General features: G+C 37.5%; 2 protein-coding genes across 2 annotated transcripts in view; one reads left to right on the top strand and one right to left on the bottom strand.

Annotated features, from left to right (window-relative positions):
• Positions 1-638: 638 nt before the first annotated feature.
• Positions 639-5,339, bottom strand: LOC140146718 (pyruvate dehydrogenase [acetyl-transferring]-phosphatase 1, mitochondrial-like). The gene has a single exon (XM_072168590.1). It carries the CDS (start codon positions 5,213-5,215, stop codon positions 3,518-3,520), a length of 1,698 nt encoding a protein of 565 aa, XP_072024691.1. The 5' UTR covers positions 5,216-5,339; the 3' UTR covers positions 639-3,517.
• A 7,701-nt stretch (positions 5,340-13,040) lies between these two features.
• Positions 13,041-27,998, top strand: part of LOC140146720 (cysteine desulfurase-like) — a 64,284-nt gene continuing 49,326 nt past the window's right edge. The window contains exons 1-3 of the mRNA XM_072168592.1: positions 13,041-13,264; positions 23,083-23,162; positions 23,853-23,969. Coding sequence (XP_072024693.1) covers positions 13,129-13,264; positions 23,083-23,162; positions 23,853-23,969 — 333 coding nt within the window. The 5' untranslated portion in view covers positions 13,041-13,128. The remainder of the gene's footprint in view (positions 13,265-23,082; positions 23,163-23,852; positions 23,970-27,998) is intronic.

Here is a 27,998-nt window from a genome sequence, read left to right as displayed (position 1 = left end):
GTTGTGTTTGTAGGTAAACAGAGCAAAGTTCGACATAGTCACAATTCAAGAAATTATGACTTTATGTCCGCCCATAGAACTGCGTGTTAAACGGCCAAAATAACAAGCAGTGTTTCTTTCACGTTACCTCGTTATTTCAGCTCAAAATGGACAGAAACCATTCCCGATCATTATTACTAGTATTATTTCAGCATTTTGAGTATAGGCCTATAATGACAAATTTAAAATTTGAAGGAAATCGTACATTAAGCCTTTAAAGGAGTATTTCGTGATCCTAGCATCCTCTATTTATGTATTTTTCATTAGATATCCACGAAAAAAACACCTATTCCCAAAATTTCAGTTGATTCCGATTTTGCGTTTGCGAGTTATGCATTATTATGTGTATTACACTGCTCCATAGACAATGTGTTGTAATTTCGAATTTCACGATATCTTTGCTAAACGAATTAATCTGCAAGAAATGTTTTGTATATAAACATTATGTAGCCAGAGGTTTCCAGTGATATAAAAATCTCAACTTTTTTTGAGAAAAGTGGGGGGATGAGGCTGTGGATCACGAAATGCCCTTTTAACCTGCTAACCAACTTGAATGGATTTCATCTGGAACAGCCCAATAAAGGAGACTACAATTCAGATGGCTTGAAAAGATATAATTTATTTAAATTCATATTAGCATAATACACCACAAAATGTACAATCTTGGATATTCATACATAAGTGAATTACACAACTTCATATCATGTATCTTGTATGCATGCAACCTTGCTTACAATTTAATACTAAGTATAGATTTTATATAAAGTTTGAAAGGATTACATCCAGGACATGTGGACTAAATGAGGGCGCTAAAGAATATATTTTCTTTAAGAAATGTTTGACAGTGTGAGGCAATACCAATTCTAATTTATTTTTCAAAATTTATGAATCCAGGGCTACAAAAAACACATCCTGGATGCAAAGATGCGATCTAGTGCAATCCCCAATTTTAAGTGATAAGTAATCAAACTCCGACAGATAATTATTTTAAACACTTCAAAGTTAACAAAAGAATCATGCATGCATGCACTTATTTATACACTGCAAACGTCAGTTTAAGGGGGTACTACACCCCTGCCCAATTTTGTGCCTATTTTTGCATTTTTTTCCAAAAATTATAGAACATTGTAGTAAGATATGTATATTATAGGGGCAAGGACTACAACTGCTACACTGGAAATTTTATTTCGCACAGACAACAGTTGTGGAGTTACAGTCAAAAATGAGGGAAAACCAATATTTGATCAATAAATCAATAACTACTTGCCTTGAGTTGCTGAATTTTCAGTGCGGTAGTTGCAGTCCTTGCCCCTATAATATACATATATCTTACATTTTTGTACTTGTCACCAATGCGCTATAATTTTTGAGAAAAACGCAAGAATAAGCAAAAAATTGGTTAGGGGTGTAGTACCCCCTTAAATTCAAAACAAATATTGACTGATTCATTGCACAGTTTTACCAGCTATTATCCATTCCAGCTTCAATGTCGACATCTTTACTTTTGAAAAGATATTTAGAGTGACTTGGTGAGAGGTGCCCTGTTCAATTCTTAGCAAATCAAGACTGCTTCGATTGATTTGCTCTAAATGTATTGCATTCACAGTCACACACACATACAATGTACAAACCTCCTCTGACGAGGTGCCATCATACGTATAACAGCGAGGGCGAGGAAACTTTCTTGGCAATTGGGTATATATTCGCAGTGGTGTACCAACCAAATTTTTTATTTAGAGAAATAGAGTGTTCCTCTTGACTTGTTATAGGCCAGAAACATTCTCAGTTTGGCCAATTTTAGCAATGCAAATTTGCGCATTTCACAAACTTGTTCATACAATTATAAAATAAACAAGTTTGCAAAATTTGTGTTTGTAGGTCAAAGTAGCAAAGTTCGACATAAAGTCATAATTTCATGAAATTATGACTACAGCCAAAATAACCAATAGGGTTTCTTTCACTTTTAATACATTTTGTACCTTGTTATTTCAGCTCAAAAGGGACAGAAACCTCTCCCAACAGTTAGTATTATTTCAGCATTTTGAGTATAGGATAGCAAATTTAAAATTTGAAGGAAATCGTACATTAGGGCTTTAATTTTTCGTTGAAATTGGCCCTCAGTCCCATCTATTTTGAGCCCTGAGAAGATAAGCACTATTTTGAGCCCTGATATGTAGGAGATCTTTAAACACTTAAAAAGAACCTGTAACTGCCCTCGAGTTTATGGTTTCAATTTAATAGCTCTTGAAACTTTCAAGTGTGTTCAGATTAACTCAGACAGATTATTAGTATTGTAATGCAGCACAATATGTACATCATCTATATCATGCCCCCCTCAATTAAAAAAAATATCAATTGACAATCTCTTAATAGAGTGATAACACTACTTGTATACATGTGTCTTGTCTCAACCATGTTAGATTTTGAAGTGGCTGACTCGAATCCAGCGTACAGACAAATCATGTGTATATGCCCCACAGGGTGCGCGATTTGAATCTGCCAAGAAATCCAACACGGCATTACTGATTACTCTCAACTTGAGATGAGACACAGTATGAGTATGTAGTCTTGCATACTATGTACACCACTTAATTTTAGGTCTAAATTACTCCCAATTTGTTTTTCAAAATCACTGCCATAAATAATGTGTTTTATGGGACCTGAAGCAGTTTAAGGCGGTACTACACCCCTGGCCAATTTTGTGCCTATTTTTGCATTTTTCTCAAAAATTATAGCGCATTGGTGACAAGTAAGATATGTATATATTAGGGGCAAGGACTACAACTACTGCACTGGAAATGTTATTTCAACACAGACAACAGTTGTGGAGTTACAGTCAAAAATGAGGGAAAACCAATATTTGATCAATAAATCAATAACTACTTGTCTCGAGTCACTGAAATTCCAGTGTAGTAATTGGATTCCTTGCCCCTATAATATACATAACTTTTGTTACCAGTGTTTTATTAGTTTTTGAGAAAAATGCAAAAATAGTGACAAATTTATCAAGGGGTGTAGTACCACCTTAAGGCATGATGTCCCATAGTTTTGTAAATTTCAATCACATAATGAGCATTGCTAATATTAGAATAACATTTAAAAAAAAATACACTTTATTGTTTACTCCAATTATCATAATTTTATATACAAAATTATAATTTTTGACTTGTTCAGTGATAATTAAAAAATTTGATGTTGGTAAAAACACAATTACCAAGCTTGCTCACTTTAATTTATACTCCATCGTTGAGCGAAGAATGATTCATGGTTTCTAGCCAATGAGGTAGCACGCTTTTGTTGCCTTGGGAAAAGCGCACTACGGTAACTCATTGGCCAAATACCAATCACTTGTCGCTCAGCAGTAGAGTGTAAATACAGCTTCAATTGTGACTACCAAATAAAATTGTGAATACATTTTTTTTCAATAATAATTATTTTATTTATAATTATTATTTTATTTATCATGCCATTTCATAATTTAAAAATACACAACAATAACTGTGATGTCATCTCTATATTGCCTAGCTACATCATTTGGTAAACTGAGAGTGTGAGCTAGTCTGTCGTGATCAAACTCGTTTTGCGATCCACCTAGAGCGTACCGAATAAGATGTGTTGCAGCATTTATCCTGTCTATTGGACGAAGCGCGTCTCTGCGTTGAACGAGTTGCTGTTTGACCTCGCCCAATCTCATATGCCGCTTCTCAAATGATGCTGACGTCTTAGCTCTCTGCAACAGAAGATGATCACCGACTAATGACACCGCTCTCTGTGGTGTTATGCAGTCCCACAACCCATCAGTGGCTAGAATAAGAAACTTGTCAGTTTCCTTGACAACATGGTGCTGTACTTCCGGAGTTGCTACTAAATACGGAGGCGTGTGATAACTTCTTGGGACTACATCACTACCATACCATGGGTTTAGAACATTTCTTTGCGTATCGGCAGCCCATTTATAACGTACATCTCCGAATGCTCTGAGTGGAACAAGTTCCGATAGTAAACGTCCATTTTTGATTATTGTTGATGATTCATTCGGCGGATGCATTCCTTTTAGCCTTTTAATTTCATCACCATTATGCGCGTTATGATCAATAGATAATGGTTTTGCAAACCAAAATCCATCAGCGTCCTGGCTACCTAACACAGCCCTGCAATCCCCAGCATTAGCGATGTATAGATCGCTCCCATCAATGTACGCGATGCACGCGCAAGCACCAGAAAATACTGTATGTATTGCTTCATCGTACATAACTGCACTGGAGGGGGTGAGCGCTTCCATAGACAGATCTTTGTCCAGTCTTTCAAATGCAGTGATTAGGTCCTCTGCGATGTCAGCTTCACCTTCATGAGAATCGACAGACAGGTTGTCTTGTAGATATCTATGAAGACTTTTTTGATAGGTGTAAGCCCGATCTTGGGACGTGTAATCATTGGGGTGATGATACCACTCAACCATCTCACGTAGTTCACCCGAGTCAAACAGCCGTTGCGCCTGCAGGAGATCTTGATAAGGAAGAAGCTCTGCAGCAATGTAATTGAACAGCCGCTCACTTATAGATTGGGCACAAGCAGGACCACGGTGACCGTCAAATACCCCAAATAACATTGCATCACTTAGGTGGCTCTTGGCCTTTGCACGACGATCTTCAATAGGGTTGTTTGATGCAACTTGGTTACTAACAAAATTCAAGTACGAACCATCCTGCTTTTTAATTGTCTGAGCGAACTCATTTTTGCGTAGGATTTCGCTAACTTGTTCAGGAGTTAGTCTAGCATGTCCAAACCAATTCCGCGATGGATTCCTGTACAGATTGTCATGAACCGCTAATGGGGTGTGGATGTTGGCATGGTTTCGAGATCTGTTTTGTTGTAACAGTTGCTTCATAGTTCCAGCAGTGTTTCCATGGCTTGTGAATGATCGTCCTCTCTGATTAAGAGCAGAAGATGTTGAGAAACAGTGTGTAGGACATTTAAATGCTCTACACGAAACACTGTGATAATTCTGTTCATGAGCATTTTCGCCGGTGTTTTGACTTCCGCACGGCTTCCATTGCTGCCTGTGTCTACTGCTGCAAACTGGGGAACGAATTAGTGTCGAGATTGCGTTCTGTTTTCCGACTGTATGTACTCTTGCAAAAGACGATATTGAAATCGACGTAGACCAAACGGCCATGCTAAGTCACATTTTCAAATTGACGGTATCAAATTGGATATTATTCAGTTGATAACGTAAAAAATAGTGAAATTCTTCGACTGTTTTGCGTGCATCACAGAGATATCGCTGACCGAAATCCCGACCGAAATGACAAGGGTCAATGACCGGGTCAACGGTATCAGGACGACTCGACCTCCGGACTACTCGACCACGGACTACTCGACCACGGACAACTCGACCTCCCTGACAAGTCGACCTCCCTGACAAATCGACCTCCAGAATCGCCGTGCACTTGGTGCATTCATGAATAGTGATAAATGCATGCACGAAGTTGTTGTTGTTATTTATCATTATTACTTTGTTGAGTAGCTAACATGATTAGCAGGCCTACATTTAAATGTTTTGTGTGAAATAATATCGTAATATAAATTAATATTCCATATAACAAGACATGATTATCAAGATCAAGATCATCTGCATAGAGAGATACAGTATGGTAATATTTTTGTATTGACCACTTGATATTGATTAGCGCATTGTCACTTACCTACAATAGCAGAATGGCACAGGAGGTTAAATTCTTTGCTATTATATAAAATCAATGATTGTCAGGTTTTAGTTATCAATGAACATGATCAATGGAATCTATATTTTAAGAGTCAGATAAAAAGGAAACTAGTAGTTTTCGTGGAGAGTAAATATTACTAGAATAATCAGATACAGAATCATGATCAGACCGCGTATTTCTACAGAAAAGTCAGGAAATTGTGTGAAATGTTCTTGGCTTGCTAGTAAGCTCTAGTATATAGCTACTTCTGGGTTCCGTGTACGAATTAAATATAGCTCTTACCACCATGCGGAGCATTTATTAAAACACAGTTAATTAAAACTTCTTTATATTGGAATGGATGGATAAATTGTCTTTGGACTATAAAAATTTTGACATGAAATAAAAATGATTTCAGTACCAAGAAATAATATTTTAGCAATGTACCGGTATTTTCCATTGGGTTTGATTTAAGCTTCGCTATTAATATTGACTTGCTTATATAATTATTTATTTATTTATTTATTTATTTAGGCCTATTTATTTATTTATTTATTTATTTATTTATTTATTTATTTATTTATTTATTTATTTATTTATTATAATTTATGCTCTGATATTGAGCATAGCATTTACGGCGCGGCTCGCGGGTCTATAAAATAGTTTTAAAAACGTTTTAAATGAGTTATATTTTGGCTTTTGGTTAAGGTAACAACGTTTTAATAACATTAAAATGTCGGGTTATATAAAGGTCATGAAAACGTTTTAAAACTTTTTGTATGAAAACACACTACAGCAATATTTTAAAAATATTTTCAAAGTGTAAATGTAAACTATTTTTGCCAAATATTTTGTCAACATTTTAATAACATTATGTTAAAATATTTGCACCCAGCAAACACAGAAATGTTCTTAAAATGTTTTTTTAAAACGTTTTAATAACATTTAAATGTCGGGTTATATAAAGGTTATGAAAACGTTTTTAGAACGTTATTGCAAATATTTTGGGCAAATATTTTTCGCAAAATATTTTTACAACCTCAAAATGACATCTTGTTTATAATGTTTTGTATCAAGTTTTCACGAATGTTTTTGGAATGTTATTAAAACGTTTTTATACCCTTTATATAACCCGACATTTAAACGTTTTCTGACCTTTTATAACCTTTTGCGGATGATGTCAAAAACGTTTTGTGTTTGCTGGGATGTACGTGTTTATTGTCATCATGTGTGAGACTTGTGTTAATTTCAATTCGCCTCAACATGTTTAACATAGGTAAGAACGTTGGTGGGCAACGGAACCCGTGCTTAACACATGCACCTTGGTGGGCAACGGAGTATGCGGGGACTGTGTTAATTTCGCAGGCCTCAACACGTTTAACAGCACGTTGGTGGGCAACGGAGCACTGCACTTGTGTTAATTTTGACACGTTTAACATAATGCACGTTGGTGGGCAATGGAACCCATGCATGCACGCATAGTCTGGGACACGTTGGTGGGCAACGGAGTATAAGACTGTCAGGCACGTTGGTAGGCAACGGCCCACTCGTGCATAGCATGGCGCGTTTGCATGGGGGGGGGGGGTGGAGTACGAGATATGTGTTTTATTTGACATCGCATCAATACGTTTAAGATATGAACGGGAATTGTTGATGTTTTATGTTATTTCGCTATCTACTGTAATGCACACATTTGGCAGAATGTAGGCCTATTAGGAAAAACTTTTAGTATTTTGATATTTCGTGTTTGTTGCTTTGTTTCATTTATTTTTTGTTTGTTTTTTCACTATCTACTGAAATAGCATTTTGCGGCGAGACGGCCCTATAAACTTGATATTGAACATTTGAAAAAAGTTGAAAAGGCCTACTTTTAATATTTGATAAATTTGAAAATTTCACAAAAGTTGAAAAAGTCGAATTTCGGATTGAAAAAGACTTCCAATGATTGAAAAAGTGTATAAGGTTGAAAAACTCCCCAATTTTGGTTTTGAAAAAGACTATCTTGACGAGGCCCAAATAAGTTTTTTAATCCGACCTCTAATATCTGAAATGTTGAAAAACTAGGAAAACTAGAAAAATACTAGACGAGGTCAATTTTTTAATCGACTTTTAATATTTGAAAGAATTGAAAACGCGTGATTTTGGTGTTGAAATAGATTGTCGAGGGCCCCCACTGGATATGCTATTGTCTTTCGGGTAAAATGTTAACAAAATGGGGGCCTTTTGCGGGCAGATGCTAAAACATTCGGTTCCTTAAAGATCCTAAAATGTTGGTCTTTCAGTGGCAGATGCTTAAAAATGGGACCCGTTTCGAGGGAAAATCTAAAAATGAGTTCTTTCGAGGGCAGAATCTAAAACTTAGGTCTTTTGGTTTCATATGTTGAACTTTCAGTTTTTAATGAAATAAAGATATGATATAGGCTACATCATGCCTGCAGGATAAACACGTGAACCCAAAAAGAGAAGAACGAATTCGATGGTGTTGCATGCATTATCCACAACAGTGCGTTGTACTACGCAGGTGCTCCTTTGCTAGAAGGGAAATCCCTGATTGGGCCGGGAACTTCTGAAAAATATCATTTGAACGAATGTGACAAAGCATAGGCCTACCTGTAACAACTTATTTGAATTTGCAAATTGGTGAAACAATTCATTATCAGTTAAGTGTCGATACCTGTGTACGACATACATGAATAAAGTACTGAAGTAGGGCCTAAACACATGTCTTCCAAATCTAGGTATATTAAACACCCAGATTTGGAAGTTAAAGGTTAGCCTATTGGAAGTGGTCATTTTGTTATAAAAATAGATATGACAAGACAGATTCTTTATAAATTTATTTCAGTTTATTACACAAATTTTACTGATCTATTATAGGGAACACTTGTTTTAGTCTGACCCTTTTAAAAGTTATCCCATAGGATTAGGATATATCTATCATTAAACTTACTATCAACCATACTACAAAGTTTATCTACGTTATTGGCATTTATAGTTATACGTCCGATGATGTTGAACCATCCTTATTTATAAACATTGTCGATCAAATTTTCACCAAAAGACTCACTTCCCTTTATTTCTATTTGAATACTTAACCGTTCCCCCTGGGGAGTTGGAAAATGAGGTTCTATCTAAATTAAGTCCCAATTGAAGTCATTTAAAGGGGCACTTCGTGATCCACAGCCTCATCCCCCCACTTTTCTCAAAAAAAGTTGAGATTTTTATATCACTGGAAACCTCTGACTACATAATGTTTATGTACAAAATATTTCTTGCAGATTAATTCGTTTAGCAAAGATATCGTGAAATCTGAATTTCGTTCTGGTGCACCAGAACGAAATTACAACGTATTGTCTATGGAGCAGTGTAATACACATAATCATGCATAACTCGCAAACGCAATATCGGAATCAACTGAAATTTTGGGAATATGCTTTTTTCGTGGATATGTACTGAAAAATGTCATAAAAAGAGGATGCTAGGATCACGAAATACTCCTTTAAAACCATGTCATACAAGGGATACAAATTAATGTTTACCACCTTTACAGATATTTTGCAATTGATAATGATTTTTTTTTAAATTTCCATGATAATCTATTGACTTTTTCATGAAAATAATAAAAAGTTTTGGCCAGTGATAAGAGCTGGTGACGGGACATTTTCAATCACCTTTTTCATTACTCTCATCATGGAAATAAGAGAATTTTGTATAGCCCAACTATAATATTGAAGTGTTTGTTCCCAAAACTGATTATATCGAATGGCTAGTGTAAAATGTGGTTAATTAATTCCTGTACAGCAGTTGACAAGTTCGAACAACAGATATGAAATATTTATAACAATGATTTGAGTAGGAAAGCCGGGAAGGAAAGCCGTCTATTTATTTTTACAATCATCCAAAACAGATGATATGGCATAGTAAAATGCAACGTGCTAAATCAATTGGAGAATTCAGTAGGCGGATTAAACTTAAGAAAACATATTAAAAATAACACTGACAAATTCATATACCTATCCATTTCATTGGTGAAAATAATGTTATTAGAAGTTGCAAAGTTAAAATTATACAAGAAAAAGTAACTGAAAGCAACTGTTCAAAGTTGATTTAACCTTGTTTTTGGAAACAAAATTTCAAGTTCAACTGTCTTCCTTAATGGTCCGGATACGTCGCAAGCACAAGACACGGGCAAACGGCCCGTAATAGACTTGTAATTACTACCCAGGCGGTTATAGTGATGAGAACATACCAGGTTATGCTGTCTGCAGACACGCAGCCGAGGGGTCCGGGGACCGTAAGCAATCGATCTTACGTCCGGGTCCGTTCTGTCACCTTTGCGTGCTCACCGCTCGGTTGTGGTGCCGTTGATTCAACCCCTGTCTCACCCGGTGCTTTCGGCAGCACTGAAATACCCGCGGTGCAAAACGTGGGTGCCGAATGTACCCCAAAAATCCCGGAGCAAAAATAGTATAATATCTCCAAGCTGCTGCTCGCGTTTGTTTCGCTGTGCGCATTTGTCTTGGAGAAATTAGTTAATTATTTTTATCATAACTTTAAGTACATAAGGAATTTAACATAATAATAAATACATACTGTAATCAATGTAACTGAAACGTATAGATTTCTACATTTACAACTATTATAATCATAAATATCAAGGCCTAAATTTCAAAAATATAAATTAATTATTGTCCTGTTTCCTCTGTTTTGCATTTTTTATGATATGCCTATCATGCTCTATCGATGATTAGAATCTGAGAGTATACTTATAGATTCCATTGATAAATAATAGCACACTAGTTAATGATTAATACCAAAGAATTCAATATCCTAACCATTCGGCTATTGTTCCTAGTATCATACAATGTGACATTGCGCTAATCACCTTATCAAGTTGACAATACCAAAATATTTCCAAGATATCCCATCCCTTTCCTACGCAGAGCTATTTCAAGCTATTATCTTTTATAATAATTTTATTATTTTAACCTATCGTCAATATAATTCCTCACGCAATGTTGAAATATACCAAATGTTAGATAAACAAGTAAGTAAATGATAATAAAGAAAATAATTAATTGCTAATTAAATAAATAAATAAATTGCAATAATAGGCCCTAGATTAAACAAACATATCTGGATACGTCGCAAGCACAAAGACACGGCACAAGACACGGGCAAACGGTCCGTAATAGACTCGTAATTCCCCAGGCGATTATAGTGATGAGAACATACCAGTTTATGCAGACACGCAGCCGAGGGGCCCGGGGACTCAAGTAATCGATCGTACGTCCGGGTCTGTTCTATCACCTTTGCGTGCTCGGTTGCAGTACCGTTGATTCAACTCCTGTCTCACCCGGCGATTTCGGCAGCACTGAAATATCCGCGGTGCAAAACGTGGGTGCCGAATGTACCCCAAAAATCCCGGAGCAAAAATAGTATAATATCTCCAAGCTGCTGCTCGCGTTTGTTTTTGGATTTGCGCATTTGTCTTGGAGAAATTAGTTAATTATTTTTAACATAACTTTAAGTACAGAAGGAATTTAACATAATAATAAATACATACTATAATCAATGTATCTGAAACGTAGATTTCTACATTTACAACTATTATAATCATAAATATCAAGGCCTAAATTTCAAAAATATAAATTAATTATTGTCCCGTTTCCCTCTGTTTTTGAATTCATTTATGATATGTCTATCATGCGCTATCATGCTTATGAGGTTTTTTTAATTAATATTTATTTGCTTATTGTGCTCTGAAGCTGGAAATAATCTGAAATCCAAACTATTCTTCTTACTGTTATAACTTTTCTTCAGCTTGGTATCGATGATTAGAATCTGATTATATACTTATAATGATTAATACCAAAGAATTCAATATCCTAACTATTCGGCTATTGTTCCTATTGTACAATGTGACATTGCGCTAATCACCTTATCAAGTTGACAATACCAAAATATTTCCAAGATATCCCATCCCTTTCCTACGCAGAGCTATTTCAAACTATTATCTTTTATAATAATTTTATTATTATAACCTATCGTCAATATACCATAAATAATTCCTCACGCAATGTTGAAATATACTAAATGTTAGATAAATAACTAAGTAAATAATAATGAAAAATTAATTAATTTCTAATTAAACAAATGAAATAAATAAAATTGCAATAATAAATTAAACAAACATAATAATAGTAAAACATGACATAATAAATACATAATGCATAAAAAAATACATAAGGGGTAACAGCAAGAAAGAGAAAAATAAGCAAAGAAACTTATAAAGTTCTTCATTGTGACTTCTTAACCATTCTAATTATACTCCCGGCTAATATCACTGTTGTAAAATAATTAACAATAAAACCACAATAATTGTGACATGTATTGAAGTACATTCCATGATCATGGTAATAATATTCACTTGATAGGCCTATGCGCAAACAGAACATCAGCCCCCATTAGCCAAAAAACAAACAAACAAGACTTCTTGCACATAGGAATAGATAGATAAATAAATAAATAAATAAATAAATAAATAAATAAATAAATAAATAAATAAATAAATAAATAAATAAATAAATAAATAAATAAATAAATAAATAAATAAATAAATAAATAATAAATAATGACATCAGATAATATACCAGTTTATAATAACCCGGTGAGAGATAAGAAAGAAACAACTTCAAAAAATTGAGTGTTTTCACATGTTTTTGTAGGCCTCTATACGACTACGTTGGAATTTTGTACCGGGATATTGTAATAAAAGTCTGGATATAATACTAGTAGGCCTATCACTAAAATAATTGACAATAAAACCATAGTAGATCTAAATCATCACATGATCACATCATAAATATTATGGAAAACATGGAGCAAGCAAATCTTTCAACATGATGTAAAATGAAATGCACGATCAGCAAGTCATCCATCGATGAATGCATCAAGTGCACGGTGAATATAAAGCTCGAGTTCTCAGGAAGGTCGACTTGTCCGTAGTCGAGCTGTCACGGAGGTCGAGTTGTCAGAAGTCGAGTAGTCCGGAGGTCGAGTCGTCTGACATTCGGGTCAACAATCTGTTACCTTTCTCACTATTTGGAAAATAAAATAGTACATATTTGGCAAAAAAATCATTAAAATATTTTTAAAATGAAATAAAATTAGTAATTCATTGCGTAATATGGATTGTAATGTATATTTTATTTTGTTTTAAATGAAATTTTATGTTTAAACATGACTTGGAATCTTGCAACAACGGAAAGAGGCTGTGTTTACGAAAGAAAAGGTCAAACATGTGACCTTACGAGGCGATTCTGTTTTGCAACAAAATTTATGAACAGAACAACTGAGACTTGAAAAACTTAATTAAACCAACATGCTACCTGCAAGAGCATTGATGAGTAAATCTTGCGGTGCACGATTGCTGTGTCATGTTGCTAAACGTTCCCTGCATACGGGTGAGAGTTGTCAGGCCGCCGGTCGTGCTGCTGCCGCGGTAGCTGCTAAAGCAGGTAAGCTTAAAAAAGTTCTGGTGAGAATGTCAGGCAGGTCGTTGATGTACAGTAAAAATAGCAACAGACCAAGTGCGCCTTTACTTGACTTCCGAACCACGGATGTCGCATAGGGGGTGAGAAGAAATCCTACAATTAAATTTAATTCTGTGATGGAACAAAAACTTAATTGAAGGATTCCTGACCATATAGGCTAGCTACACCCATCGAATGTGTGTCATCAGCCCTCAGATCGGCCCTCAGACACACAGGCATAGAGTTGTGCAGTAGCATGTTTTGTTGACATTTTTTGTCAATGTTTACATCAAATGACAGAAGTACTCCCATAATTGAAAACTCAAATACAAAGGACATCAATTGGCAATCTTAATGTTATGCAATGGAGTTTACAACACATCAGTCTTACAATGGGCAGAAAGTTACTGAGTCACGCCACTTAAGTGCCAATATTGATTACTTCAAGTGGCCTAGTGGAGTGACCAGATATAACCCTGCATGATTTCCATGTTATTTTGCAATAACAAAACCCGGCATGTTTTCCTTGATTTTGGTATGAAATTGAGCAAATAGAATTCAATGTCATGTCAATTAGGAGTTATTAAGGGGGTACTACACCCCTGGCCAATTTTATGCCTATTTTTGCATTTTTCTCCAAAATTATAGCACATTGGTAACAAGTAAGATATGTATATTAGGCCAAATAAAAAAATAAACATGTTTCACGTCCCCTCCCGCTTCCTTTTTCGAGGTTTCCTGAAATATATTTTTATTTTTTGAAATTCACTTATAACTTTTCAAAAAATATGTCTAGGAAGTTGGGATGCTTTCTGTAGCCTTGTTAAGATACAAGAAACATTTTAGGAAGGTTTTGTGATCATTAGAGGGGGTGTAATTCTCAGAACCAGCCCTCGAATTAAGGATCTGAAGGGGCACGGCAACTTTTTTAGGGCAAGTTGATAATTGCCGTGGATTTTCACTGAAAAGGCAAGGCAGCACGGCAATTTGTAATATTTCAAAAGGGCATCAAGGCAACTGTTGAAAATTTGAGAAGGGCACCAAGGCAATTTTTCAAAAGCGAATAGATGCATTACCGTCAGCTGAATTCGACACCAAAGTAAAATTCGACTCTCAACTTTACACTAAAACTAACCTGATTGCTTAAAAAAACTGACTCGAAACAGCGATGAAACAGTTGTAACTTTGGTAATAATATTGATAAAATTTGCAGGGATAAAAACTATTTCGTGCAAAACATATCTAGAGATGGGCTCACATGTACAAGATAAGACGAGACCGGAAGAGTAACGCCATCGGTTTGCAATGGGAAGTCAATGTTTGATAATCGAGAGAACAATTGATTTGCCCAGCGCTCAGATTTTGTTCACAACACGAGGTCGAGGAGTCTTAGTTACTAACAGCGTTTCTGATTGGTCGATAGTACGTTGGAGGTATTTCTCTGACCAATCGAGAAAATGAAATCAGAATGTCAGATTTTTAGCAACCAGATAATGTATAAAAGCCGATGTGATTGGCTGAATATGTAAGCTTACGTACGGGTAATGAATATTAATTCACAACAAACTATTGTGTATACTGTAACTGTGATTGATAGCTGGGTTACGATGCTCAAAATAGCGATCGTGTTCAAGATTTTCGATTTAATTTTCCACAATTTTGCGGGGATTTAACCAGTACTTGTTAATGATTTTATAATGAAGGGATAGGGCTGGCCGGCTAGGGCACTCACGGCAACTTCATTTAGGGGCACGGCAAGTGACTGCCGTCGGTAAAGGACATATTTTGAGGGCATTGCGGCAATGGGGGTGGGCAGTATATGCCGTCGGTGCCGTGGGTTAATTCGAGGGCTGCTCAGAACAATAAATAAAAAAGGGCCTCCTCCTTTTTCCAGGCATTATTGTATGTACGCTAAAACAGCTCTAATTATGGGTATTTACATCAATTTTGCGATAAAAAAATAGAAAATAAAAAGCCCCCTCTTCCTCATTTTTTTTGAAAACCTGGACGTGAAACATGTTTTATTTTTTACTTGGCCTTATAGGGCAAGGACTACAACTACTGTACTGAAAATTCAGCAACTCAAAGCAAGTAGTTATTGATTTATTGATCAAATATTGGTTTTCCCTCATTTTTGACTGTAACCCCACAACTGTTGTCTGTGCTGAAATAAAATTTATAGTGCAGTAGTTGTAGTCATTGCCCCTATAATATAGGCCTACATATCTTACTTGTCCCTAATGCGCTATAATTTTTAAGAAAAATGCAAAAATAGGCATACATTTTGGCAGGGGTGTAGTACCCCCTTAAGGGCAACTAAAACTGATGTGAGGTAAGTTTTATCTGTTTGGAATCTGTATTGACAATTCTGAAGGAATTACTGCAATGTAAACAAACTAACTCATGGCCATATGAACATTGTGTACTGGTTTTCAGTACCATGTTTTCCATGGGTGACTGTAGGAACCCATGGATTCGATCCATGTACCATATAGCCTAGGAACTTTTAGGGAGGGAAGAGAATTTTCACCTACATTAGGTATGTGAGCTGGGGTAGCGCTAGGTTGCTTTTTGGGGTCCCGGACCCACCAAAATAGAGTTCGGACCCCCTATTTTGAAATTTTCTGCAAATTCAGGAGTCCCTGCAGACCCTCAAGTTTTTCAATCTAGGGCTATTGCAGACATCAGGGCATGCTATTTAAGCTGCATTAGTGCAACTCGGACTCACAAACTCTACTCCGGACCCCCTACTTTTTAATTTTCTGCAAGTTCGGGGGTCCCTGCGGACACTGGAGGGTTTAGTTCTAGCGCTACCCCTGTATGTGAGCATTCCTTACCTGAGCATGCGCAATATTCAGCCTCTCTCAGCATAGGGAAATCGCGCACCCGGCGCCATTTTGGAAATTCATTATCGGTAGTAAATATTTCGGCGATGTTTTTGAAAAATTTTTTTTGGGGGTATTAGATTGAGTTAGAAACAGTTCCGAAGCTTACTAGGTCAAGTCAAAAGGTTAAACTTGATCATAACCCGGAAGAGGTCAGATGATTCGCACGTGGTCGCGGCAAATTTTGGCGACTTTCTAGTGGGTTTGAAAGTAACAATTTCGATCTAATTTTTTTCGGAAATTACTCTCCAAATATCTAAATAATGGAGTTGAGCGGTAAGTTAAATGGAGCACGCGGTATTAAAATAAAGGTAGTTTTTTGTACATAAAAATGTTGGGTTTGATGAATGGATGGATGCCTTGCGCAAAAAGTGAGTGAACTGGGGACTTAGTGTAGTACGAATTCGGCGACTTTTGCCAGTGAGTGAACATGTTTAACCCGGCATGGTTTGCGTATTGAATGGGCTCATACTGTGGATGCTGGGATAGATTCTCATTCTGTGCCGACTATGAGTCGGGGGAAGAAGCAAATTTGGACCTGTCCTATTCCTATCCCATCATGCATAGCGCTAGCACGATTTTTGCTATGATAGATGCTGAATGACTGGGGTGGGCACATCAGGTATGATGGCGGGGCACAGGCCGTTTTTGGCCATTTTATGCCTCCACCGGAGGTATTATGTTTCCTGGTTGTCCGTCCATCTGTCCGTCCGTCCGAGCTTGCGGGTGCAATATCTCGGAACTGATAGGATGTACAGTGATGCAATTTGGTGGAGGGATGGTCATTGGCGGTCTTCAAATTCCAGTAGGTTTGGTTAGTGGGTCAAGGTCACCCAAGGTCATCTAGGGTCATCTGAGGTCAAATTAGCAAAAACGTTGTATGGGCATGAACCTTGGTGGGTACTGTAAACATTTAGAACCAAATTTTTTGAGGGTCATTTTGGGGTCATCCGGGGTCACCCAGGGGTCATCTGAGGTCAAATAACTTAAAACTGTCGTATGGGCATGAAACTTGGTGGGTACAGTCAACATTTAGAGTCAAATTTTGGACAGTCTTTTGGGGGTCATCAGGGGTCATCTGAGGTCAAATAACTTAAAACTGTCATATGGGCATGAAACTTGGTGGGTACAGTCAACATTTAGAGACAAATTTTTGGACAGGCTTTTTTGGGTCATCAGGGGTCACCCAGGGTCATCTGAGGTTAAATAACTTAAAACTGTTGTATGGGCATGGAACTGGGTGGATACAATCAACATTTTGAGTCAAATTTTTGGACGGTCATTTTGGGGTCACCCAGGGGTCATCTGAGGTCAAATAACTTAAAACTGTTGTATGGGCATGAAACTTGGTGGGTACAGTCAACATATAAAGTTACATTTTTTGGAAGGTCATTTTTGGCCTTACATTCCACTCGGATAATAGTCAAAATACTTCCTTGCTTCAGGTAAAAATCAAAATCAAACCATTTTGATGAAGACAAAATGGGTCAAGGATCTTTCATTCGTTACACTTTTTCTAAAACCTACACTGTCATCTAGAGATGGCCAGTTCCTAGTGAAATTGCACCAGTTAAAATGATACTGGCGTCAAGGTGGAGGCATTGTGGCCGGCGCTATGCGTCGAGAACCAGCATAAGTCGAGAACCGCTCTAGTCCTATTTGATTTTCTAAATGTTCAAATTGATGGGGGCGATGACATGGGGGGGTAACTTGAGCAGGAGTGACCCCATTTTGATGCTCAAGTGAACTGGCGCGCGGGGTTCCGCAATGATCTTTGGAATAGGGAGCATGCGCCAGCCAGTGCTCCAAAGGGTGCCTGCTCAAAGACAAAACTTACGCTGGGGGAAGGGGCAGGGGGTTCATACTTGAGCAGGAGTGACGCCATTCTGATGATCAAGGAACTGGCCCTCGAGTTTCATAATGATCTTCAGAATAGGGAGCATGCACCAGCCAGTGCTCCAAAGGGTACCTACTCAAAGACAAAACTTAAGCTGGGGGAAGGGGGCAGGGGGGTCATACTTGAGCAGGAGTGACGCCATTCTGATGATCAAGGGAACTGGCCCTCGAGTTTCCGCAATGATCTCAAGTTCAGAATAGGGAGCATGCACCAGCCAGTGCTCCAAAGGGTGCCTGCTCAAAGACAAAACTTAAGCTGGGGGAAGGGGGCAGGGGGGTTCATACTTGAGCAGGAGTGACCCCATTCTGATGATCAAGTGAACTGGCCCTCGAGTTTCCGCAATGATCTTCGGAATAGGGAGCATGCACCAGCCAGTGCTCCAAAGGGTACCTACTCAAAGACAAAACTTAAGCTGGGGGAAGGGGGCAGGGGGTAAAGTGTGCTGAGGCTTGTGGATCAATGTCTAGGCATTGTGCCTGTGCGTAGCGCACTATAAATCACTGCGCTTTTTTTTTTTTTTTTTTTTTTTTTTTTTTTTTTCATACTTGAGCAGGAGTGACCCCATTCTGATGATCAAGTGAACTGGCCCTCGAGTTTCCGCAATGATCTTCAGAATAAGGAGCATGCGCCAGCCAGTGCTCCAAAGGGTGCCTGCTCAAAAACATTTTCCTGGGGGAGGGGGTTGAATGCTAGTGCTTATGATAATTAAACATTTTAAAGGGTGCCCCCTTAAACAAATTACCCCCCCCCTTTGTATTAGTGAAAAGGTGTACATGTACTCTGGTGGGTAGTATCAAAACCGTGAGTTTTTCAATGACAGAAAATAATAAGACACTTGAACACAAATTTCATCTTTTTGAATAAGTTTTTCTTTATTTTTGCATTTGATGTTGGCCCTCACTGTGGTTTCCCAGGGACTGCCTTTTGAGGAGAGCGAGAGCAATCGCTCTCTACTGCTCTTTAATTTAATGCTCTCCTGCAAATTCCAAAAAGACAGTCCCTGGTTTCCATCCTCTGTCAAAGCTGGAATCTGCATCAGAAAACAGAAATGAAACAAAATGTTACTCATACATGTTCATTTGTATATGGTCATTTTCACGGTAAAGGGTGTAACTTTGGATTTTTAACATTTTAATCCGTAGTGTTCTAATAAAGCCACAGAATTCCATGATTTTTGGCCACATAAGTCATCTAGTTAGCAGCTACCTTGGGTAGCATAATCATCTTCGGGAGTTACTGCGTTCAGTTTTAACAGGCTTAAATGTACCTAATATTGCCATTTTGAAAAACTATAAAAACAGTAACATTTTGTAAAACCCTGTGTTTTCTTCAGTTAGTTCATGGATAATTTTTCTTATCCTGAAAGTACGGTCATATGTTCAGTAAACACTGCCACATTAGATTTCATTGTGAACAGACCTGTATTTTTTGAGAACCGGACTTCGAGATTTGTCGTTTCAGAGGCTTCATTTTCCGTTAACAATTGTTAACAAACTTTGTGGTGTTACGAGTCGTACTTGACTCAAGGCCAAAATCACCTTTCACCCGAACTCACACGAATGCACAACACAAATACACTGTTTATTTAAGCTAACAAAATCTAAGTCTTTAATTGAAAACAGAGTATGATTGGTACATATATTAACAATATCGCATATACAATAAAATCACACAATGACAGTTTTACTCTATGACTACTTAACCAGCTGTCTTCTTGTTGGTGATCCTAGAGTTCTTGCAATGTTCTGGACGACTGATGTAATATATCCTTATTCGCTTGTCCCACGAAGTCCAGTGTACACTTGCGCTTATAAATCCTTGCGTATAAAATCCTCATACGAACATGATGATGCTTTCTCCAATCTCCTTTGCGCTGTTATCTCCACAAATATATCTCCTTGCGCTGCTTTCTCCTCAAATATATCTCCTTGCGCTGCTTTCTCCAAAAAATGGTGTTTCTTTCACCAATCACTCTTTTTCCAGGGAACCGGTTTCTTTAACACAGCTCCACTGTTTCTTGACAGATGCGTGGCCTTCACAAACCCAGCAAACTCCAGCAATTTGACAGAAGAACTTTTAATCCTTTGATGAGGAAGAGCACTTTTGTGTGCTGCTCGCTGTCTTCTTCGTTGCTGTATTAAAATTAGCTCAATTATTGGCTATATAAACTGGTTAAAATGTACTTCTTTTTTGAAGCACGAAGACCATCACACACATGTGGAGTTTTCAATCTCCCATGGCATTCTGTAAAGTCCCAACAAAAGTCTCCAGCTTTTTATATCAGTACTCATGCAAAAAACCCATCATCTATTAATAAACCATTACTTCAATCACATTTTCACAACATTGCTGCAATCTTGGGATTTCCCAAGATTAATTATACACATTCACATTACATCACTTCCTGGGGGGTTTTCCTGATGGTGCAATAATGAACTAGGGCTTTCCAAGTTCCAAACATAGCTCTGACTTTGTTTACAATAATTTGGGGGAATTCCAAAATACAAGGGGGTTTCCCATCTCATGAAATACTTTCAGCTTGTAAACAAAGTTAAATAATTAAATTAAGTCAAATTACTCAGGGCACATCACAGTGGGTATAGCTTTGGTTCATAATTCTTGGTTATTTCTTCACTTCTTCTTGATTCATAATAGTTGATATCTTAACTTAAAATGGGTAACAAAAATTAGTCGATTTGCAAGCTTTAAAATTTTTTATAAAATCTTGACTTTAAAGAGCCGATTTTCCGTTAACTTTTTTGAAGCCTCCGAAACAAACTGTTCAGCAAGCTTGGGCAAATATAAATAAAAGAGCTCATCCAATCTATTTATCAAAATGTAGCAAAGTAGATCCTCAAGTCACTTGTTTTTAAATCGTGGAGATATATATCACCGTTTGAAAATGGGACCCAATACAAACTTTCCGTTAACAATTGAAGCCTCCGAAACAAATGAAGCCTCCGAAACAACAATAAGGTTAATAATCATCTATGCATATCTAAATTGGTGTGTTCCATATTGATATCTGCATTGTAATTGTTGCATGATATGTGCAGAATGTCATAAGTTTAAAAAAAAATTGATATTATGGTTAATGTTTGAAAAATATACTGATACCCAAGAAAGCCCGTTGCGGAGGCTTCACATGCAAATAACACCATACTTAACAAATGGGTGAAAAATTACCATGTTATAAATCTACAATATCTGCCGCATAGAATCATCGATTCAATACACACAAGAAAATAACAGCTTAGATGATCCCAACAGTGTTGTTTTCAAAAAAACTACTTCTGCAATGTTTAACCATTGTTAACATGAAGCCTCCGAAACAAATAAATGACTTGCTATGATAATTTAATTTTTTGGCAAAAACAGTTTTTGCCAGCAAAATGGCAAAAACTAAAAAAGTGATCTATAGTTCATTTTTTTTCATCTCAAAACAAATTATTAAGTTACAAAAATTATTTCCTGAGTGTAACAAGGTCAGATTTTGTAATTATAAATAACATATTAAGAAATTAAAGGTATACATGGGTTTTCATTGCTCAAGTGCATTTAACCGATATGTGGCAAAAATCAAATTTAAAACTTGTTCCTTTTAAGGACTTGATAAGACAAAAACTATTTAATGATTCACTAAAAGTTTTGTGATACTGTTTATGAGCTTAATATTTGAGTGACTATATGTGAGTTTTTGCCATTTTTTGCCATTTTTGCCGGTTTAAACCAGGCAAAAACTGAACCCTGCATTATTTTACTGGAATTTAAGTTGCTTCTATGCATGATTACAGTAAACAGAAACATATTTAAGTGGTTTGAAATTTTGACCCTATAAACCAAATTTACAAAAAGTCGGCATCAATAAAATTGCGACCCCCCCATTTCGGCAACAACATTTTATGACAAGGCTAAAATTGTCAGTCTTTTTGAATAAGATAAACACACTATCATCAAAAATTTTATGACCCCCCCTATTTTTCTTTCCAAAAAATTATGACCCCCCTGTATATTTGGGACCCCCCTTCCAAAGAAAATGATAGGCCTTTATGTTCACATCAATACAAATTCAATCAATATAGGATCACATTTACAGTTCACGGTAAATGGCAAGTGCCAGTAGTGCTTGTTTCTTAAAATTGTGTACCGTACTCACAATGCACAGTATATAGGCTTATAAGCATTTTAATAAAAATTATGTGCATGCACAAAAAGTTTGTACAGGAAATTGGCTGAAAAATTGAGACATTCAAATTAGCATATCTCCGCAACCACATGTCGTATGATATTCATTTATGCCTCATCAGTTTTCTTTCATTTAGCTCTTTATATGAGATTATTTTGATGAGAATAAAAAAAAAGTTCAATTTTTTTTGTATTATACCTACCTACATGTAAGGCAAGCCCAAGGCTTGAACTCTCGCCGATCGTATTCTCCCAGCCGGCAGCGCAATGCCTTAACCGCTCTGCTATCTCGCCCTCTCATTTTTTATTTATCTGTGTTCCAGGTACGCGCTGGTGATCAGCGATCATTTCAGAGTCATCTGAGGTCACTTAGGGGTTATCTGAGGTCAAATTACTAAAAACTGTCAATGTCATATGGGCATGAAACTTGGTGGGTACAGTCAACATTTAGAGCCAAATTTTTGGAAGGTCATTTTGGGGTCACCCAGGGGTATCTGATGTCAAATTACTAAAAACTGTTGTCAACATTTGGAGTCAAATTTTTGGAAGGTTATTTCAGGGTCGTCCGAGGTCATCCAGTGGTCATCTGAGGTCAAATTACTAAAAACTGTTGTATGGGCATGAATCTTGGTGGGTACAGTCAACATTTAGAGTCCATCCATCAGTTGATTCAGTACTTGCATCATTTTGATTCTTCTGTGTTGCCTAAAATACCACGTCGGGACTCGAGTTATCTGACATGAGCTATGATGATGATGATCCTTCACCTTTTACTCCCTTTCTATGATGATAATTATAGTCTCCATGTTTCTGTTTTTCTCTGTATTGAAATATAGGAAGAGATGCAGCCCAAACCAGTACCGACCCCATGGAAGGGAGATCACTATACCTTGATGCACAGGCCACTACACCTATGGTAAGAGCACACATACCCCACACACCCCACACATACCTCCGATATACCTCCCCACCCCCATATTCAGCTCAAACTAATACAGACACATACCCCCACAAATACCTCCCCACCCCCTCAACACAAACCAATACAGACTCCATTAAAGGGAGATCGCTGTACCTTGATGTTCAGGCTACTGCACCTTTTTTACACCTTTTTTATACCTTTTTTTTCTACACCTGTTTGTAAATACGTCCAAACGAGGACCTCGACTTAACAAGGATCTAACTGAGGACTCACACAAACACACCAGACAACTTACATGTACTATCCAACTGTGACCCGTCCTATACCCACCTATATCTTATATATGCATATTTGCATCATTTACATTGTCCTGGTCATAGTAACAAACCGAAGACGTCCTCGATTACACCTAGCTCGCTACTCCTGACTTTTGTTAGGAGTAAATTGTTGGATATATGCCTGGCGGCACTTACACTGACCATCGTTCACAGTGCCACTACTCCTGGTAGCGCCACCGCTAGCTCTCCTAGCAACTTGCGCTGATCAAGTTCCGCCGGGCGTACATCCGACAATGTGAACACAGCTAATTGAAGGAAGATCGCTGTCTTATTTTTTTTCTGTATTTAAACAGGTAATTCGTACACAAAATGTACTCATGTTTATTTTGCCCATGATCTATTTCAGGACCCTCGTGTATTAGATGCTATGATGCCATATTCTGTTACTTATTATGGTAATCCTCATTCAAGGACACACTCTTATGGATGGGAATCGGAGGATGCCGTGGAGAATGCTAGAGCTGTAAGTTAATGATTTTGCATAAACAGGCAATACGCTGGCGAAGTTACGTAATTAATCGGATTAACTACCATAGCAATAGATCAAAACAATTTTGAACATATTGCACTGCACTACAAGCAGGTTGAACTAATCACCTGTGTATGTCTGCAATCATAGATTGAATACAATACTGGTCTTTTTAAGGTTACTGCCTCTTCTGAGGTTTTGAGCAAAAAAATGGGATGATTTTGCCACATTAAGTATCAAATTTGGCCCAGAAATAATCATCGGAAAAATAAAAGTTATACCTCATCTTAAAGGTAAAGGTTTATATATTATTATTTTTCCATTGCTATTTTAATTTTCAGACTCTGATTGGGACTGGGAGTGAATGAACTGGGTCATTGATTATAGCACTCGCTATTTTTTATTTGACCAGTCATTTCATCAATTTTCCTCATTCCGATTTCTAAACCAAATTGTAGTCATCTATAAAACATCCCATAGTAACATTCTTGCTATTCAGTTTTGATATCTCTACTTCAGAAATAAAATTACAAGTTGTAGAAAACCTAAAATTTACGACTGAAATTTGTATTTTTCAAAAATTTCTTAATGAGTCTAGCTTTCATAGCTTGTTTAATTATTTTCAAAAAATTAACTTTGCAAGATATGGTGCATATCTTCGCTACATGTGCATACTCGAATTTGGGGATTACGATCAGCCAATTTGAAATATCAATTTTTTAGACGGTATGGTCAACACTTTTAAGCTTTTACACGATTCAGAGATACGGTCAATCGCGTAATATTTCTTTTTTCAATTCTATGTTACTAATTTGACAAAGTGTCAAAGCGAAATTCGCCCTCATAAGCCACGACAAGGCCCGGTTGCTTGTGTACTTTGCTACTCACAATCAAATGACTGCAACTGGCTAAATTCCTGATTTTCCTGGCAAGAAGACACGGAGAAATTTATATTTCACGCCATGTGTTTACGTTTCATGACTCATGAGGTCATGGGTCAATCCGGCAAATCGAGATGTACACACTTGGAGAAGACTGTCGCGGTTGTATATCCCGTTTGGAACATGATTGACCAACGATGTTAATGATGTTAGAAGCTGTGGTCAGAACAGGGCCAGTGCAAAATTGACAATTTTAGAACAAGAATGGATATCGTCAGCCCACTACGATAATTGACTTACTTTTTTTTTTTTGTAATTTTGAGAACAAAAGTACAAAATAGGCCTATATGGTTTAACGATGCATTTGTAAATCATATGATACACCAATCTTTGCTCAAGAACAAAATAATGATTAGGCCTGGGGGCGCTATCATTTTCTTCGGAAGGTTGTCTCAAATATACAGAAGGGTTCAAAAATTTTAAGGATAAAAAATATGGGGGGGGGGGTCATAACATTTTCGATGACCAAAATGTAGGGAATCACAAGATGACAGATAGTGTGGTTATTTCATTCAAAAACACTGATTTGAATGATTTCAATACAATTTTAGCCTGTTTATGGGGTACGGTAGGCCTAAGGGGCTGTGCAATTTACCCCGGGGGTAAAACTTCCAAATGACTCGCCAAATATCGCCTCTCGCCCGCCAAAAATCGCTCCCCGTCGGCCCGCCAAAATTCTTTGCGCCCCCCCTTGTGTACGCCAAAAATATTTGCATATTTAAGCGTTTCCGTACTGTTTTCCCAAGCCATTTTAGAGTGTTTTATTAAAAGGCGCCCCATGAATGCGTGCAAAAATCGCTTGGGGGAATTGCTTGCCCCCCTTCGCTCGCCAAATATTTCTCCCCCGCTAATTTTACCCTCCCCAGGGTCATAATTATTGCACAGCCCCTAAGGTGTAGGCCAATCAGCGGAGGGGTCATAATTTTTGGTTGCTGAAAAAGGGGTCGTAATTTCAAGTGCCGCCGACTTTTTTTAAATTTCGGACCACCCTCCTTCCAAAAGCAGTAAAAAACCTTTGTGTTGGATCTAATACAAAATTTGTATTTTATGAACCGACATATTGTCATGGGAAGTTATTTTGTGTTTTTGTTATTTTGTATTTTAATCAGAAGGCCTATTGGACTATTTTCAAGTTTAGATTTTCGGATCCCTTTGTAGGCGTGAGATCCTGGTGGGATGGAGGATAAATCCCACTAATATTGCCAGGGTAGATGTTCCATACAATCACCCTCCCAATGTTGACGCCTGTATGTGGGTTTCTGCCAGGGGTTTCTGACCAAATTAACCTCATTGGCCATTTTAGCTAGCCCCCAAAGTGCAAATTTTTGCACGCTCAAATGGTCGTTAGGCGTATAATTATGGTTTAGGCGAAGTGACACCTAAAACCGCCCTAGGCATGCGGGGGGAACAAGTTGATATTTATTAGACGGGGTGGAGGCTCCAGACTTGAAACCCGTGAGGCCTACCCATTGCCATTTGACCGTGGACAGGTAGGGAGGGCCTACCCATTTCTAAGGATTTTCTCCAAAATATAGACCCATGTCTAAAGTTTTCTTTCCTATAGGCCTAGACCCATTTCCCCCGAAAAGATCGAGATTCACGGGACGGGGGTTTAACGGACCCATAAGGATTTTCAGCAAAAATAGGGACCCATGTCTGTAAGGATTGTTTGCAAAAGCGCAATCCCCGTATGCATTTGGCAGTATGGGATTACCCCCCCCTCCCCTTTGCCGGAGGCAATAGGCATGTCCATTGTCATTGAATAATGATCAATAGACCTTCAACAATATTTGGTTGATCATTTATAATAATCATTTTTGTGAGCCCCGGGTTTCAGTAAATCTAATATAGGCCCATATCTTCCATATAAATATGTTTTCACAGCACTTCTTGCATGCCCGGCTGTAGTGCAAAAGTTACGGCGCTTGGCCCTGCTGGGCGACGGTTTCAAGCACAGCGATATCCCGATTCCCGTTCGTACATCCCGTTTTGATATTATATGCCCAATTTGACGAGTTTGCGGGACTGACGTTCTAATCGGAAACGCTTCAACTTGAGAGTTAGTCTCCTTCACAATCGGTTTATGCTGTGGTTTACGTCGTTCTAAACACACGTCGTTCGTCCTTACAATATGCAGTCTGGACTCGAAACTAAGAGAGTAATTGGTGCATACCATGGAGCTTTTAATAAATGGACCACACGCAATACAATCGGAGTTTGTTTTCATTAGCAACGGAGACAAAATAGGGGAAATTACACATTGGCACTTTTTTTCAGGATTCATGTTATTTTATATGAAGGGTATGTATGTCTTCTTGTCAAAAATATTTAAAAAAATTTCCCTATGTCAAGGTCATGACCCAAGAGCATGTACCCTTAAAGGGACCATTGAAAGAAAAACATATTTGGTATCAAAATAAAGCTAATAACATATAGAATCCATTTCTAAAATGATAAACACAATTTTCCTTTATTTTACCCCCAAATCAGCAAATAAAGACAAAGCGCCAATGTCGCGTCGTTCGCCTAATTCATATGTGCAGAGACACGTGGCAACCCCTGTGACGTCAAAGTGGTTATCCTTTCCGCTGCATGGCAACACTGCATAGTCCAGACTTGGTCCTAACCAACGCATTAACGTGTTTACAGCAATGAACTTTTATGTGCCTTCTAGGCCTAACAAGTATATTAAAAAGGATATTATAATATAAATTACAAAGCTACAATGACTTCTATGATAGGCCTATATATAAATTCTAGCTAGGCCTACTAAATTGGCCAACAACGGGGAAACTTAAGTAAGTTAGGCCTAGGCCTTCATATTGACAAAGTCAAAGCTGTCCGTACTAGTTGCTCGGCGTTTGTAAGAGAGTATCATTTGTTTTGACTGAGGCATTCTGATATAGCAACTCTACTTATATTTCCTCTGAAATATCTGGTGAGGATAGGAAAGAGAAGGCAATGATGCTTCGGGTTAGCCCATGACATGCGACTTAATTTCTTTAGGCCTAATTAGCCTACCTCCCGGGCGTGCGGCCTAGGTTCCGGTTAGGCCGTATAAAATTAATATTTTGGTTCTCGT

This window comes from Amphiura filiformis, chromosome 2, assembly GCF_039555335.1.
Source record: "Amphiura filiformis chromosome 2, Afil_fr2py, whole genome shotgun sequence".
In the NCBI taxonomy this organism is placed as follows: Eukaryota; Metazoa; Echinodermata; class Ophiuroidea; order Amphilepidida; family Amphiuridae; genus Amphiura; species Amphiura filiformis.
The sequence above is the reverse complement of the archived record's forward strand: the minus strand, read 5'-3'. Positions and strand labels throughout refer to the sequence as shown.